The 15,009-nt window shown below is 40.2% G+C and overlaps 1 protein-coding gene across 3 annotated transcripts; it reads right to left on the reverse strand.

Moving 5' to 3' along the window:
• Positions 1-42: 42 nt before the first annotated feature.
• fhl1a (four and a half LIM domains 1a) lies at positions 43-13,481 on the reverse strand. 3 transcript variants are annotated; one of them, XM_018660248.2, is made up of 6 exons: positions 13,313-13,481; positions 3,417-3,598; positions 2,420-2,597; positions 1,338-1,507; positions 1,002-1,188; positions 43-870 (listed from the first exon to the last, which is right to left on the reverse strand). In XM_018660248.2, the coding sequence occupies exons 2-6, from the start codon at positions 3,570-3,572 to the stop codon at positions 716-718; spliced, it is 846 nt and encodes a 281-aa protein (XP_018515764.1). In that variant the 5' UTR covers positions 3,573-3,598; positions 13,313-13,481; the 3' UTR covers positions 43-715. The 3 variants fall into 3 exon arrangements, with proteins under 3 accessions (XP_018515764.1, XP_018515763.1, XP_018515765.1); XM_018660247.2 differs by having other exon boundaries at positions 13,274-13,438; XM_018660249.2 differs by lacking the exon at positions 13,313-13,481 and adding an exon at positions 6,480-6,643.
• Positions 13,482-15,009: the final 1,528 nt, after the last annotated feature.

Below are 15,009 nucleotides of genomic sequence, written 5' to 3' on the forward strand. Positions count from 1 at the left end.
GTGCCGTATTTCAAATTTCTTTCTGTAAAGAAAAAAACAGGCTTCATATCGCTTCCTCTTTTATTCTTGTTCACTCATAAAGTCTTGAGTACATGAGAATACATATTTCAGCATCAATCTCAAAAACCTAATTTGTATTTTAAATTCACTCTCTTAACTTTTTTGAAAATTCTCATAATCCATTCAAGCATTCAGAGACCGAACAGACTATTAATCAAAGCTGGTATGTATGAGCAGCAGTATGCATTTAAAAAGCATTTTATTCTTTCTGAAAGATTCCAGTAAGGCACTGAAAAGGCTTTGTGTCTCATAAAGCTGCACAGAATCCTGGATTAGATTAGACTAACAGCGCATATCTCATCTCAATCCCACAAAAAACATTCTGTTGCCATGTTAGTATCCAACCCCTGACGCTAAAACAAGTTGCAGTAATGTATATGTAGATAAATGATTCAAGCTAGTGCATATTTAGTTGAAATGCCAGCTTCGTAAAGAGAAGGTTCACCAAAATTGACTGTTATGACAATTTTATGCAAATTCAGAAGCAGAGTAAAGTTTCTGTCATTTATGAGATCTTAAATTCACACTCGAAAAATCCCAAAAGGGGAATTCTATGAGAAAACATGCTCTTTCTTTGCACAGTAACAGTCTAAAAGTCAGTTTTGGTGTAATTTCCACTTTAAACAGTGATAATCTGCACAGCTGACTGTGCAGTTCACAGCTTCTTAGCGCAGTCGGGGCAGTAGATGTGATCTCCACTGATGACAAAGCGCTTGTTGGCCAGGGAGAGGCTGCACTTCTTGCAGTTGAAGCAGTACTCGTGCCAGGAGTAGCCCTCATAGTTCACCACATTGGTGCCATGGCCAAACCCTAGGGAGACAAAGACAGGACTATGACTAAAAATGTGTCTAACATTTAAAATTTCCCCAGAATTAATTATGTAAAACAAATGTCAAGCTACACAATTGTTTTAGCACTGGTTTCTGTTCATTTCTCCTGACCTGTGATGGGGTTCTTGCACCCATGGCACTTCTTGGCTACATCAGTCTTGTAGCAGTCCACGCAGTAAACGTGGTTCTCATGGGAAGTGAAGCGAGTTTGTGCCAGAGGTTTGCGGCAGGTGCTGCACACAAAACACTCGGAGTGCCAGGGCTGGTCCTGGTAGCTGATCCCTCCAGAGGTGATGGGCTGAGAGCAACACAGAGAGACACTTTGATCACGATATAGATATGCTGTAGGTGACAGCATGAGCTCTTCCAGACTTGCAAACAGTAGCAAACTGATGAATATTTTTTTTACAGTCATAAAACATACACTGATACAATCAGTGCTTGTACCTGCTTGCAGTGGAAGCATTTCTTGGCAAACTTCTTATCATGGCAGGGAGCACAGTAGATGTCATCGCCCTTGGTCAGGAAACTCTGCGTGCGGATTGGCTGCTTACATTCAAAGCAGGTGAAGCATTCCTCATGCCACACCTTGTTCTTGTACTCCACGTTCTGGGCACCTGAGACACAAACACAACATAAAAACAGCCACTTGAACTGAAAGTTAATGGAGTTTTCACCCCTTCACATACAGTATAGTTTCCCCTTTATGGTTTATTCATGCTCCTGTTTTAGAAATCATTTTATTCGCACTGTTTAACATTATCATATATTTTGTATCAGCTTGTTCATTGAAGCTTCATGATGCTTTTACTGAGTGAAATATTCAAACCCCACATTATGTTTTAATTATTATATCTTCAAATTTAAGCCTAACATATTTGGTATCTTTGGAAACATTGAGATCTCAATTAAAATTTAAAATAAAGGTCTTTTGGTTTGAATGTAATTTGCAGACACATTATCAGTTTGCAATGAGTGACCCACCGGCAGGCCGCTTCTTGATGAGAGTGGTACAAATGAGGAAGCTGGCTATTCTTAGAGCTCTAGGATAACCGGTAAGAATAACCTCTATTTATATAGCACTTGAGTCGATTACACAGTGCTTTATATAGAGACAATACCAGAGAGAGGTCAAAACAGGTGCAGCAAAAATAGCATTACAAAAACATCAGAGAGGATTATACAGAGTTGAAGCCCTGATGTGATCTGCCCTTTCTTTCTTTAAAGCCCCCCAAAAAAGTTTCAAATGCTTCTTATTTATCTGTAACATGAAATATTTGTGACTAAATAAGCAACTGTGTGGGTGTGTTTTCATCAGATTGGAAAGAAATGGAAATATGTGATATTACATTCCAACTGAGCCCTGCCCAGTTCACAGCAATAACATGAGCACAGATGAAAATACAGATATCTCACAACTGTTCCAACTTTGGTGGAAAATTGTGCACTCACTGGCCCACATCAGAAACCAGGGGATAAAACAGGTCTTCAGGGCCTTTAAAAAACAAAAGTATTAACAGCAAACCCACCTGGCATGACCACCTTATAGCAGCCCTGGCACCGGTTGCCATCCTCCCGGGAGCCACACTTGCCGCACATTATCTTGCCATCATCCCGTGCGCTGAAGGGCTCGCTGGCCAGCGGCTTGTAGCACTTGGCACAGCGGAAGCAGTCCTCATGCCAGTAGCGGTTCTTATGGTGCAGCTCCTGAACACAGAGGGAGGAAGGTGCAGGGGTGAGCAGAGGCTACCCTCATTGAGTTCTCGCTCAAACCTCATTAAAGTGGAGTTTGTTTACTCGTCATGTGGACTAAGGCCTGGGGCCAGACTACGGAACAGGCCCATGTGGCAGGCATTAAAGTGGAGATGAAGTGAACTGGGATGTGGTGAGCCATGAAGGAGTTAGGGGGACTTGAAATGGTGGAAATGCGACATAAAGTATTTAAGCCCCATTAGTAGTAATGACACGTCTTTTTCACACATTTAACTGAGTGTGACTGAGTGGTGAGAGTAGTTTGGAAGCACAGGATAGTGCTGGATGACAGGCATGTTGTATAACAGATACAGACACAGCTCTCTGAACAAATGAGAGATGACTGGTGAAAACACACACACACACACACACGAGTAGATACAGTGTCTTTCTTTCACTCACTTTTATATCATTTTAAGACCCATATTAGTATTTTCACTTTGCTTCAGTTTCATTATGGAAAATTGTCCCCCTATATTTTCAGAGATTACTGTGTATTTAATGTATGTCCAAACCCACCCATCAGCCACAACATTAAAACCACTAACACCTAAACATTGTTGTAGACCAAGCACAGCCCCCTCAAGCTGCCAAAACAGCTCTGGGCCTCCATGGATCTGGTTTGTTCCAGTGCATCCCACAGATGCTGGATGAGATGGGGGATACCATGTTAAATGTTGCAGAGTTTCACCTGACCCTGTCTGTGGTCATTTTTATCTTTATATGCTTTGGTCATGTCTTCTTTCACTCATCCACCACGCACACTCTTTTCACCTTGGAATCGGCACCAATGGGGCGTCTGCACTCGGCGCAGGTGTTGGCACAGAGCTTATCGAAGCACTTGGTGCACACGTGTTTTTCATCCTTCTTCACATACTTCTTCCCGTGCAGGTTGTCGCGGCAGTAGTAGCAGTCGAAGCGGTCAGTCATGGTGGAGGTGAGATAGCTCTTGGGACCTGTGGGGAAAAACACAAAAGATTGTCAGACAGTGGACTTTGCAGAGCTTCTGTCCTCCTTTCACGAGGTGATATTCCAGGAGACACCAGATGGGGACAGTGTTGCCTTTTATAACACACGTACAAGACTCACTGAACAATGCAAGTCAGAGCTAGATGGCCCCAATCAGCAATGACAAATCTATTTTTTATCCAGTAACACAATTTAAACATCATACAGATCAAAAGTTATTCAGTGAGGGAAAAAAGAACAAATGAAAACAAACAAAAATCAGTGACAACAAATCCCACACATCAGCAGCAAAGTGATGCCCAAAGCAGTTAGTGTGCTGTATATCTGACCTTTGTACCTTACAATGCAGAACAAATCAATGCAGAAATACAACAAAGTCTGCATTGGAGGAGGAAAATGTTATGTTTTTCTGTGTTTTCCCATTAAGACACAGTGAGATGCAGCTCTAACAGCAACATACCAAACCGCTGAGAGAAGTGCGAGTGATGTAAAAAAAGAAGAAAAAAAAGCAGCCCACAGATGTCTGCTTGTTGTCTGTGTGCTTTCTGGCCTGCAGAGTTTTTTTTTTTTTTATCAAGCTCTCTCTGGAAAGCTTAGCTCATATTTTTAGACTGTCTGGCTCATTCCCTTCAACCCCCCACCTCGAAGACCTCCACCACCCCTTGCTCTTTCTCCCTCTCTCTTTTGCCTGCATTTTAGCCAGGTCATTTTATTGGCTCTTAGCGTAAACACTGTAAACTGAGTTGCCTTTTCTGCGTCTTCATTCATCAACATTCCTGCGCTCCCTATCACAGGCAGCATCCACTGGGAGCAGGCCCGAGTGGTTTCCTGGAACAACTGCGCTGAGGGGTGGAGTGTGTGGACATATAAAGCTTTATCTACATCACTTTAAAGCCCCCACTCTCTCTCTCTCCCTCTCTCTGTCTCTCTCATGGGATGTCAGGAAGAGCAGCTGAACAGTGTGTGAACTTTAGCGAAAGTGATTTATTCAGTGCGACAGATATCATTTTAATCCGGTCAGTACAACAGCAGCAATGGAGGAAACAATGGGCGGAATGGCATTTTGTTCTAGTGACCATAGGAACGATGAAAATATTTATGAAAGGGGACTGCAGCTATTTAGGTGGGATGTGCTACAAGGCCGTGTGAAAGACATGAGCTTCCCTGAGTGTGGTATGTGCCCCCGGTGAGTGTGGATGGATAGATGTAGGAGGGCTTTGGAGAAACAGAACTATCTGCAGCTGTGCAGCAGGGATAAAGACTAGTCTGAGTTCTGACACACCCCACTCCGCCTACCCACCTCCAGTTAATGGCAGTAAAACAGGCAAAAACCCACCCAGTCCAACATAGTCAATCATGTCAAATCACACACAGCAGAGGTCTATTTTAGACTTGGACTCTATTTAAAGAACATTGACCTTCCAGAGGGGACAAATGGAGAAGGATGCAGAGTGATGACTACTGGGACTATGCAGCTATTGTGGCACCAGTTTAGACACGTCCAGTACTTTAATCTTTTGTTACAAACTGCATGACAGCTGCTCCATGTCAAACAGGCGTGGTATGTACCGATGGTCAGCTGTGAAGGGAGAGGAGTACACCACTGTGGCTCCCTTTGGGGTTGAGTCCCATTTAGTGGGAAAAGGTCAGAGTGAGACCAGTTTGAGGGGTGAGTCAGACACTGGATTGAGTGGATCAAGGACAGAATGACCCAGTGAGTCTATCAGCTAAATCAACAGCTACATTGTCTAAACTTTCTGTTCTCTGCCACATTGACAGCGTGTTCTTGTAAAAGTAGGCCTCCTACACAATCAGGTCATTTTTAACATAATCACATCTCGTTATCACGGTGCTATGCAGAAAAAATAAATGCGTTACAGAAAAGTTGAAAAGAGAGTGCAACGAAACCCTGGATCTGACTGTTCCTTTGCCTTCCAATATGTGTCAAGAAATGAGAAAGGGAAGAGACCTTTTAAGACCCTAGATTTCTACTACAAGATAATTCTTTTAATATCGTATAACTACAAATCATTGGTCATCTGACCACAGTAAAGGCATGAGCAAAAAATGCTTTGATGCACTAGTTAAACATTTCCATGTGGTTTCATTTTTATCTAAATGAAAAAGCACAGGTCTGTAGCAGTGCATCAGTATAGCACAATCAGCAGTGCAATACAGTTTTTAAATAGGACTTTCCAACTAGAGCAATGGACAATTTCAGATTTTATACTTTGTTTACTTTGTTTATACCAAGTTTTACTTTATGGGTACAGAACCACACACTTCTCAAGCTAAATAAACTATTTAAAATCCTTTTCACTATCTGAAAATGCACTGCCAAAAAGGTGAAAGCAGGGCTGTTCTTGACTATTTTAGATTATATTCTTGGGCACTCAAGCATTGCTGCCATTCATTTTGCTGACAAAGGTTGTTTGAACATGTTACAGATCAATAAAATACCAGCAAAAGCTCCAAAAAGCTGAGCAGACCTTTGAATTTAGATTATATTGTTGATGAACTTTGCCCCCTCAAACAAGTTCATTTTAAAGAAGCACATAAACTGGGGGAGTTCTTCCTTTATGGGTAGAGAAAATCCTCCTACTTCTCAAGCTGAAATAAACCTCTGTCAAATCCTATGGGACAATATCTGAAAATGCACTGTCAAAAAAGTTAACATTTTGGAGATACATAGTTTTCACAGGACAGCAACAGTATGTCAAACATCCTTTTACAAATTCACCTTAGATCTATGACAATTCCTCCTGAGCTTACACATACCAATAATATACAAATTTTACACTTATTACAAAACATAATACAGTAACTTATTTAAAATCCCATGCTATCGCCAGCTTTTCTTATTTTTACCTGAGTGTTTGTAGAAAGTCATGTTTGGTTCCAGTCAGGAGGAAAAGAAGAAGGAGAAAAGAAAGACAATACAAGGACAGGAGGAGACAGTAGCATCCACAGAAGGTCAAACCCCGAGACCATACGCTGCGTTAAGTTATGGGGGTCTGTATATACCCCTCTGTGACCCACACACCCCCGACCCCATGTCCAAATCCAAGCTTAGGCCCCTCCAGTCCTTTTTAGGGTATGCATTAGAGAATAGAGCAGATGAGAGAGAGTATGATGCTGAGGGGGATAGATTAGGTGATAGAGATTGGATTCCACTGCTGTAACATCAGAAGGTAAAAAATGGCCACAAGAGATAACAGATACTCCCACTGCCCTGACATAAAAAAGTTTTGTTAGAGTGTTCAGATCATGTACAGATGACATGTTGGATCACTTAACATCATAACTCAAAGGGATGACTCACTCAGGAGGAGCAAGTTGATATTATTGACTGAGCTGAGGAAAGACAAAGTGTGGTGCAGTGTTATGTAAGTATTGTATCTCTTCTTATATTCTCAGCTGTGTGTGTGGATGTAAATATACAGCTATAATTCACATGTTCCAGGTGATGGTGTGCTATGCTGAAAACTTAGCTTTAAAGTGAGCCAGAGTAGGATATTTTAGAATGGGAGAAAAGAAAATTACTATTATTGATGAATTCTTTTCTGTTCACTTGGTGATTTTTTTTATTCCAAGAGAGAATATTTCCATTAAAGCTCAAAGAAACACCCTGTGTATTCCTGATAGAAAAGCAAAAGGGAAGCAAAAAAAAAAACAAAAAAAAAAAAAAAAAAAAAAACAAGTGCTATTTCACCTGCGACAACAGTTGTTTTGGCCAGTTGGGGGCAGTATAAACAAGTTGTGAACAGCCTCTCGTCACCTTTAAAGTTGATATGGTGAACTTGTTGGCTAACAGTTTTTACCCATCCAGCGGTTATGTAGTAGCAGCTCCCGCTGACTGATCTTTAACTGCTATAAATGCTCCATTGTGTTCACCAGCTAGCTGATACCTGTTTCTGTCTGCTATTTGGTGCTGAGCAGGTAGTGTACAGTGATTTTTTTAGAGCTTTTTTACTGCAAACATTTGTTTACTGTGGCTAAAAATTATGCCGTGAGAGTTGAGTTCTGATTCAAAGACTCTTAAAATCTCTGTGGAGCTGAAGGTAGCTGCAGAGTCAAACAATAACTCTATCTGTGTTTGTCCCTATGAAAGTAAACACATTAAACACAGTAATTTGATTCATAGTTAGAATAATAATAATCACAGCACTTTAAATTCACTTAAATATTACTGTTTCTATCACTACATCAGGATTATCATTATCATCATTATCATTATCTATTCTGCAGTGCAGCAAATGTGGCACTACAGACGGCACTTTACACTGATTGGTTTTGGACCTTTAGAGTCAGATGAGCTTAAATACAGAAATATAGGATCATTATGGGAATGAGAGGAGACTGAGAGCCTCAAGAGCCCGGCTAAGACAGGAAATAAATCAGTTTGTTAGACTCACAATAAACTCACTGACCTCAGTCAGAACCATAATACTTCAGCTTTCAAAGGAAAGACTCATTTCTAACTATATTAAATGGCCTTCTTCATACATTAGACACCAAACAAATCAATACAGTGAGCTAGCTTGTATGTGTGTGTATGTGTGTGTGTGTGTGTGTGTGTGTGTGTGTGTGTTTGTGCACAGTTGTTTAAAGGGCATCTGGTTGTAATTACAGATTTGATTTGGTCCATTACCATGGAACACAACATTACATCTGTCCCCTTTTATAATCTGTCTCCCAATTACTCTAAACCCACAAAGACTAATTAATGTGCAAGAAGGCGCCATGACTCCCAGCCTACAAAAACCTCCCTAACAGATGAACAGCTCTGCGTGTTACAACAGGAAATTTGTTCTTCCTCCAATATGTCTTTACATACTCATTTACTCATTTACATAGTCCAGTTTCAATTTAATTTCTCTCTGCTCCAAGATAATCTGCAGTGTTGGACTTGTGGAGATTTTGAGGTCTGGAAAGACTGAATAGGTGATAAGATTCTTTCCAAACTAACAATACTAACTGATGGAGTAATGCACTGGTTTACAGCCATATGGTCGACGACAAATCATTTTAATCAAACTAAAAACAACACAAAACAAACTTGGTAACCACCTGGTTTTATGTTCTAATAGACATTTCCCTCTTCTTGCCATACAGTAATTTGTATATAACAAATATGGAAATATATTACCCTGTACCAGCCAAATATCAAGTGTTGAGTGAAAGTGTTTCCTGAGGAAATTTCCCATGTTTTTTTATGTATGAACGCCACCAAAAATCCAACCGGTGAAACAATAAAATCAAGAAACACTTTATCTTTCTCAGTATTGTGGGAAAAACAGCCAAATTTCCACTTGAGTATATTTATTGCTATTGTAGCTAATTAGCTTTTTAAATTGCAGGACATGTTTGCTAATCTACTGTCTTCCTGTTTTGATTTTCTGATATAAACTACATCTGGCCTCACGTTGTGCACTGCATATTAACAATCTCATCTGGTGACCCTGTTAACTCCCAGTGACTGTTGTCCTGACAGACAATAAAGCTAGAATGTAGCACCCACCTCCCCACCTGCCATCTCCAAAGCCTCAGATCATCTGGAAAAATAAACACAACTAAAAATATATTTTTTCCAAATATGAGAATCTGGGTTAATTATGTAGCTGGTGATGTGACGAATTTGCCATTTTTATATTTTTAGGAAAAAGAGGCATAAGGCTTTTAAAACTGTCGCTGCATAAAGTATATGCTTTTGAAAGCTATCATGAAATGCAGTGCACACTATGAATTGTTTGTTATGTGTTGCTCCTTGGCTACAAGCATGCCATCTGTCACCTCTAGATTTGAGACACACAGAAACAGGAAATCTGACCTGTACTTCCTGAACAAATGAGAGCAAATATCTCAGTATGACTGGAGGAAGCAACCAGCCTCTTCACACTGTTATGGTTACTGTTAGTGTATATGTGTTTGAGAGCTTGTTTCTTGACGTGAACCCTTGCCCTGGACATCCATGCGTCTCAGTCACCCTCCAAATCTGGTTAGCGGGCAGACAGACCAGTGACAGACTGAGCCACACTGTCTCTGTCAGGGGAGCAGTGACTCACCATGTACACACACACAGAAAAACAGAGCAACAAGACACACGCTGTCATTTGTTCGCACACAGAGCTGTATTACAACACGGACATAAGGTCAGAAAGGAAGAAATCAAGGGCGTGGTTGCAAGACCCAGACACTCTGAGGTCAAATATGTGTGGACAAAAGGCCACGAGGGGAGCTCTATCAACACACTAACACTCCTGTCCAAAGGATATGGCTCGGATAGGAGTGTTGGTAACACACAAACATTCAGACACACACACAAGCACTTTCAGATAAAGCCCTCACTGTAGGCCAACAGCACTTCAGCTCTCACTAGTCTCATATGACTCTCGCCCTTCAACACTGAAAAAGGCAGTCCATTCTGCTGATGCATGGAGCAAGATGTTACAGAGAAGAAAAGATCCAGTGAGTTTGACTATGGGTTCAACATTTCAGTAAGGATACATAAAAACTGTCATAAAACATAAATTCTTCACAGACAGGGCACGTCAGTTTGTGTGACACATGGCATTTTTCTCAAGACTTGCATCACTCAACCCTCAGAGAGTCAGTGTGATACCAGGTTACACCATAAAAATGATCCAAAAAAACCCCCACTATTTTTTGTATCTTACGGCCTTTATCCTCCCACTGTGGGCCAGCAGACTGCACTTAACAGTGAAGCTTCAGTTACATAACCCATGTATCATTTCTCACTCTGTGTCAGACTGAGCTTGGGCAGTTTTAGCATAAAGATAGAAGAGCTTGTTTTTAGGGACACATGAAATCAGCTATGGAAAGTACATTTACTCGGGTACTCTAATCAAGTACAAGTTTGACATAGTATTACTTTACTGAGTATTTTACATTTTGCTCCATTATGTTTATACTTTATCTGATATACAAAACAGATTATCAGCCTCTATAATATGATTTGTTATAGACCTACACCTAAAGTAGTTCAAATTAACTCCTCCTCCATTGACCAGCTACAACAATAAAATGGCTCTTACATGGTAATGCATCAGTGATAATACTGTAAATTCTCTGAATGGGGCCATTTTTATATTTGTATTTGTATTATGTTTCTATCGATGGGTAAACACAATGAGCATGTGTTATCTGCAGTAAGATAACTTTATTTATACATCATTTAGAGACAAGCTGAGGGGGCTTTAAAACAATATCTCATTTATGTTTGTAGACCACAGAGAAGTTTGAAATAAAGAAATATTAAAGAAGTATTAACATTTTTAGTTGAGTCTGTGCTGAAAAAAAGGACACCATGCATGTGGAGTAAGGAGAGTTTAAAATGTGCTGACCAAAGACAAAAATGAAAGTCAGCAAAAATTAAATGAGTATTGACTCCAGAGGGATAAGTACAATTTGCTGATAATACTCTTAAATGTGTTTACTTAGGTGACATTTTTAATGCAGGACTATTACTTCTAAGAATAAATTTGTACTGTGGTATTCATACTTTTACTGAGAACTTCTTCCTCCTCCATAACTGCATGAAATCATGAACGCACTGGCTTCTTCTCTTTAGAAATCTTACATAAGGGATCCAACCCTTTCATTTCTTTCTCACTTTCCTCCTTGTTCATTCACAAAGCAATCATGTGCCTTTCAGCTGAGGCTTTCCCCTGGCTGAAGAGGAGAAACATCAGTACAGGACGAGCGGTTCTGCATCCACAGGAGAGGATATTGCCTCACTCAGGCCGCACAGACAGACAAGCAGCATTGCCTATTTAGGAGTCTTGTGCTGAGCTGGTGAGTGTGCCGTTTCATGTGTTTCATCAACTCAGTCATCTACACACAGCCACACCCTCTCTCCCCCTCTCTCTCTCTTTCTCTGTCGCTCTGCTCCATTTGCAAGAATAAAAGAAATGATGAAACGGTCTTCTCAACAAAAGCACGTCTCTGCCTGAATAAACTGCAGGCACCAAAGTTCCCATGCAGTCGCTTCAGTGTGGCAAATATCCTGCTGCTGGCCTGATGGAGAGGAGACCTCACAGGCACTGACTCACAACAGCTTCACTGAAGATTGCTATAAATTATACACCACATACAAGGCTTTATGAATGAATAATCTGTAACTGCGCTGATGGATTTGTACAGTGCCTTTGTGCTGATTTTACATCAAATTTTAAAAATAAAACACGTCCATTATACATATTATAGTCTTTAATGTGATTTATAAATTGCTACATGAAAATAAAAAGCGAGCTCTAAGGAAAGAGCAGCCTTTTCAACTTGAAAGTGGGTTAATTTATTACTCAGTGACGTACAAAGTTTTTATAGCTTTTGAAGGATGGTGAAGTCATACTGGAGCCACAAGGAGGTCCAGTGTGCCAGAGAAAGGATCATAATCTCCAGGTCTCTTTAATGACATCATGCATTTGGTTTGGCAGCTGCCCAAACCCAAAGGGAGGAGGCAGTAGGCTGATGTATGTTTTAACAGTTTCTCATTTTACCTTCGGGCTCTGCTGTTCATTATACAGACACCAGCATCACTGCAGCACAATAACGTATATATTGTTTGAGCTATATCTACAGATACAGATTTACTGCAGCAACTAGTCCTGCAACTATTTACTGCCATGTTGTGTTGGATTGCATCACATTGTATGGTTTACGTTTAGACAGTATGAGGGCTTTTCAAAATATGTGGCACAGTCCAGTACAACAGTCCCACTATAACGATGACACCTCCCAGACACTGTCAAACAATACTTAACACCATAAGCTTCATTAGTAGGTTTATTTATGACAAGGCTGTTGCAGTGGGTTACATTACATACTGTACTATGATACAGTGCCTAACTCCTATGTTTTTTTTCCCCAGTGTATTTGAATCATAACTGATGAGTTATTGGTTATGCGTAGTGGAGGAAGTAGGGCTCTTTTACTTTAGCAAACGTAGTACTACCACGAAGTTCTACATTCAAAATGAAGATTTATATATCAATGTAACATGATTACATCAATATTTATGAGGCATTAACATGTAAACACTGCTTTAACGTTGTAGCTGGGTGTGATGCTAAGTTTAACTGCTTCATATTTTATGAAGTGAGCATATGTTTTGTATCTATACTCTTAATCTGAGAATTAACTGGCAGTTATAGCTGTGAAACTGAGTAAAAAGTACAATGTTCCGCAGTAGAGGACATGTATAAAGTAGCAAAAAAAAGAAAGAAAACACAGACAGGAAATAGAACTGGAAAGGATTATCACTGAAATAAAAAGTCCAAGAGTCAAAAGTTAACTTGCTCTCACAAATTAAAAATAGAAAAACATGAGTGTGTATGATGGACATAAATATAAATAGCTCAAAATTAGCGCTATTGCAGCGCATCACCTGTTGCACAGCGCAACACCACAGTGCCCAAAATGATCAGGTGCACTCAGAAATTTGTCGCACTTATTTCAATAGTTTTTAGTTTTTAGTTCTGTGTGACGGAACATTAGACCGAAAGTATGTCGGATATGTCACTCTGATTAGACAGCTGCGATTACCCTTCTGACATAACTGCTCTTAAGTGAACCAAATAACATCCTTCTTATACTTTTTTTCCTGTCGCGTTACATGTTTAATATCACCTGAAGTGAATTACCTGATAATGTGAGTGAACCCAGCTGTGGTCTGGACTCACCTCTTTCCAAAAAGCGAACAGATGAAGCGTCTTTCACTCGACAGCCAGCAGCGTGTCCGGTGGGTTTGGCCGAGAGGTAAAATCTGCGGAGGCAACGCAGCTTTAAAGGACAGAGGGAGCAGAGAAAAAAAACATCGTTCAGGACATGAGCCAAACCTCTGTAAGCTCTCATAAACAATGACCTCAACTAGGAATTTACAAGCTCTCTCAGAAAAGTTCTCATTGGCCCTGAACTCGAAGCAAACGGGATCATGAAGAAAATGAAACTTTTTTTTTTTTTTTTTTTTTGGCATCCACAAGCACTGACACTTAAATATGACCTCTCTGTGTCGGAGGCAGGTCTGCAGTGGATTCTTCACTTAATGTTATTAATGATCCTGACATTATTTCTGCTGTTTACAATATGTGGACTGCCTGGTTAAGTTGACACACTTTTGTGCTACTTGTGTATTGGCCTCACTCGTCTCCTTCTTTGGTAATGAATAGAGGAATTACATCAAGATGACTCATTCTTAACCCAAAGTAAATACTTGCAGCCTGTAAACTTAACCCTCTAATTTGATCCATTGCAATTACACATCCCTGATTAAATGGCCAGAAGGTGTCCATGCTGTTATACAACACAGATGCCAGCTTTTATATAAACGGTGTCATTGAGACTAAACGGCCGCTTGCATCCGAAGTCCACAGGGATAAACATCTTACTCTCAGTCTTAGAAAAAGGTGAGAGTGAGGATGCGTTGCCAGGAAGAAGGAATGACGGGAGGATTCTATGGTTATAAGTTCATGTTTGTTGTGTTTTAAGGTGTCAGAGTTACTTAAACATCAGGCCAAAATATGACTTCTTATGAAATACAGCCCCATTTTCCTGCAACAGAGGTACAATAAATGTCTTAACCATGCATATCTGCACATGTATCTACTTATAAATAACCACTCAGTTGGTGACCCACAGGATTCCTCTGTTGGTATAATTAACAAACATTAATACTGTTGTTACATCAAAACAGTGTTGATTTTCTTCTGTCCTGAGCATCAGGTTGGAGATGTTTTACTGTGCACATTTGCAAGAGTTAAGAGCAGGTTTTCATTTTATGAAAGCAGCATTTCACTAAACAAACAAGAAGCCAGTATTTACTGGATGAATTCAAATGTGACAGAAGGTGCAAATAATAAAATGCAGTCACTTCCTGTGGTAGAAGGAGCCAAATTTTTCTGTTAACAAGAGAAAAAAACCACCGGAGTTAGAGACATTTTCGTCATCAGTGAGGCATTTGTCATGATCAACATCAGCAACGCTGGTGAATGAGTGGGAATCAAGCTTAAACACAAACAGCTTGATAGAGATAGATAGAGAGAGAGAGAGAGAGAGAGAGAGAGAGAGAGAGAGAGAGAGAGAGAGAGAGAGAGATGCTCAAGCCTGAGCTAAGTTGCTCTTTAAAACTACTATTTCCTCCCTGGACTGTTACTCCACTATACAGACATTCTTGAGCAGACTGAAGGGAGTTGTGCCCATATTAGGAACATGTTACCTGATATCTGGCACAAATTGAGCCTGGGAGAATAAAATGCCATCAGTCTTGGCTGCGCAGGGTGTGGCTTTTCACATTAACACCACTCTGCTCCTTTATCTTGGACAGATGAGTGAAATTTATCATAGCAACATATTTTGGGAGGTGAAAAGAGAAGGACATAAA

This window comes from Lates calcarifer, linkage group LG8 (genome assembly GCF_001640805.2).
Source record: "Lates calcarifer isolate ASB-BC8 linkage group LG8, TLL_Latcal_v3, whole genome shotgun sequence".
NCBI classification, from domain to species: domain Eukaryota; kingdom Metazoa; phylum Chordata; class Actinopteri; family Centropomidae; genus Lates; species Lates calcarifer.

Excerpts from the sequence above, each read along its gene's own strand:
- fhl1a (XM_018660249.2), bottom strand. The coding sequence starts at position 6,501 with ATGACTTTCTACAAACACTCAG. Across the intron at positions 3,599-6,479 it reads GACTTTCTACAAACACTCAG|GTCCCAAGAGCTATCTCACC; the intron begins GTAAAAATAAGA and ends TTTTCCCCACAG. Across the intron at positions 1,189-1,337 it reads AATGCTTCCACTGCAAGCAG|CCCATCACCTCTGGAGGGAT; the intron begins GTACAAGCACTG and ends TGTTGCTCTCAG.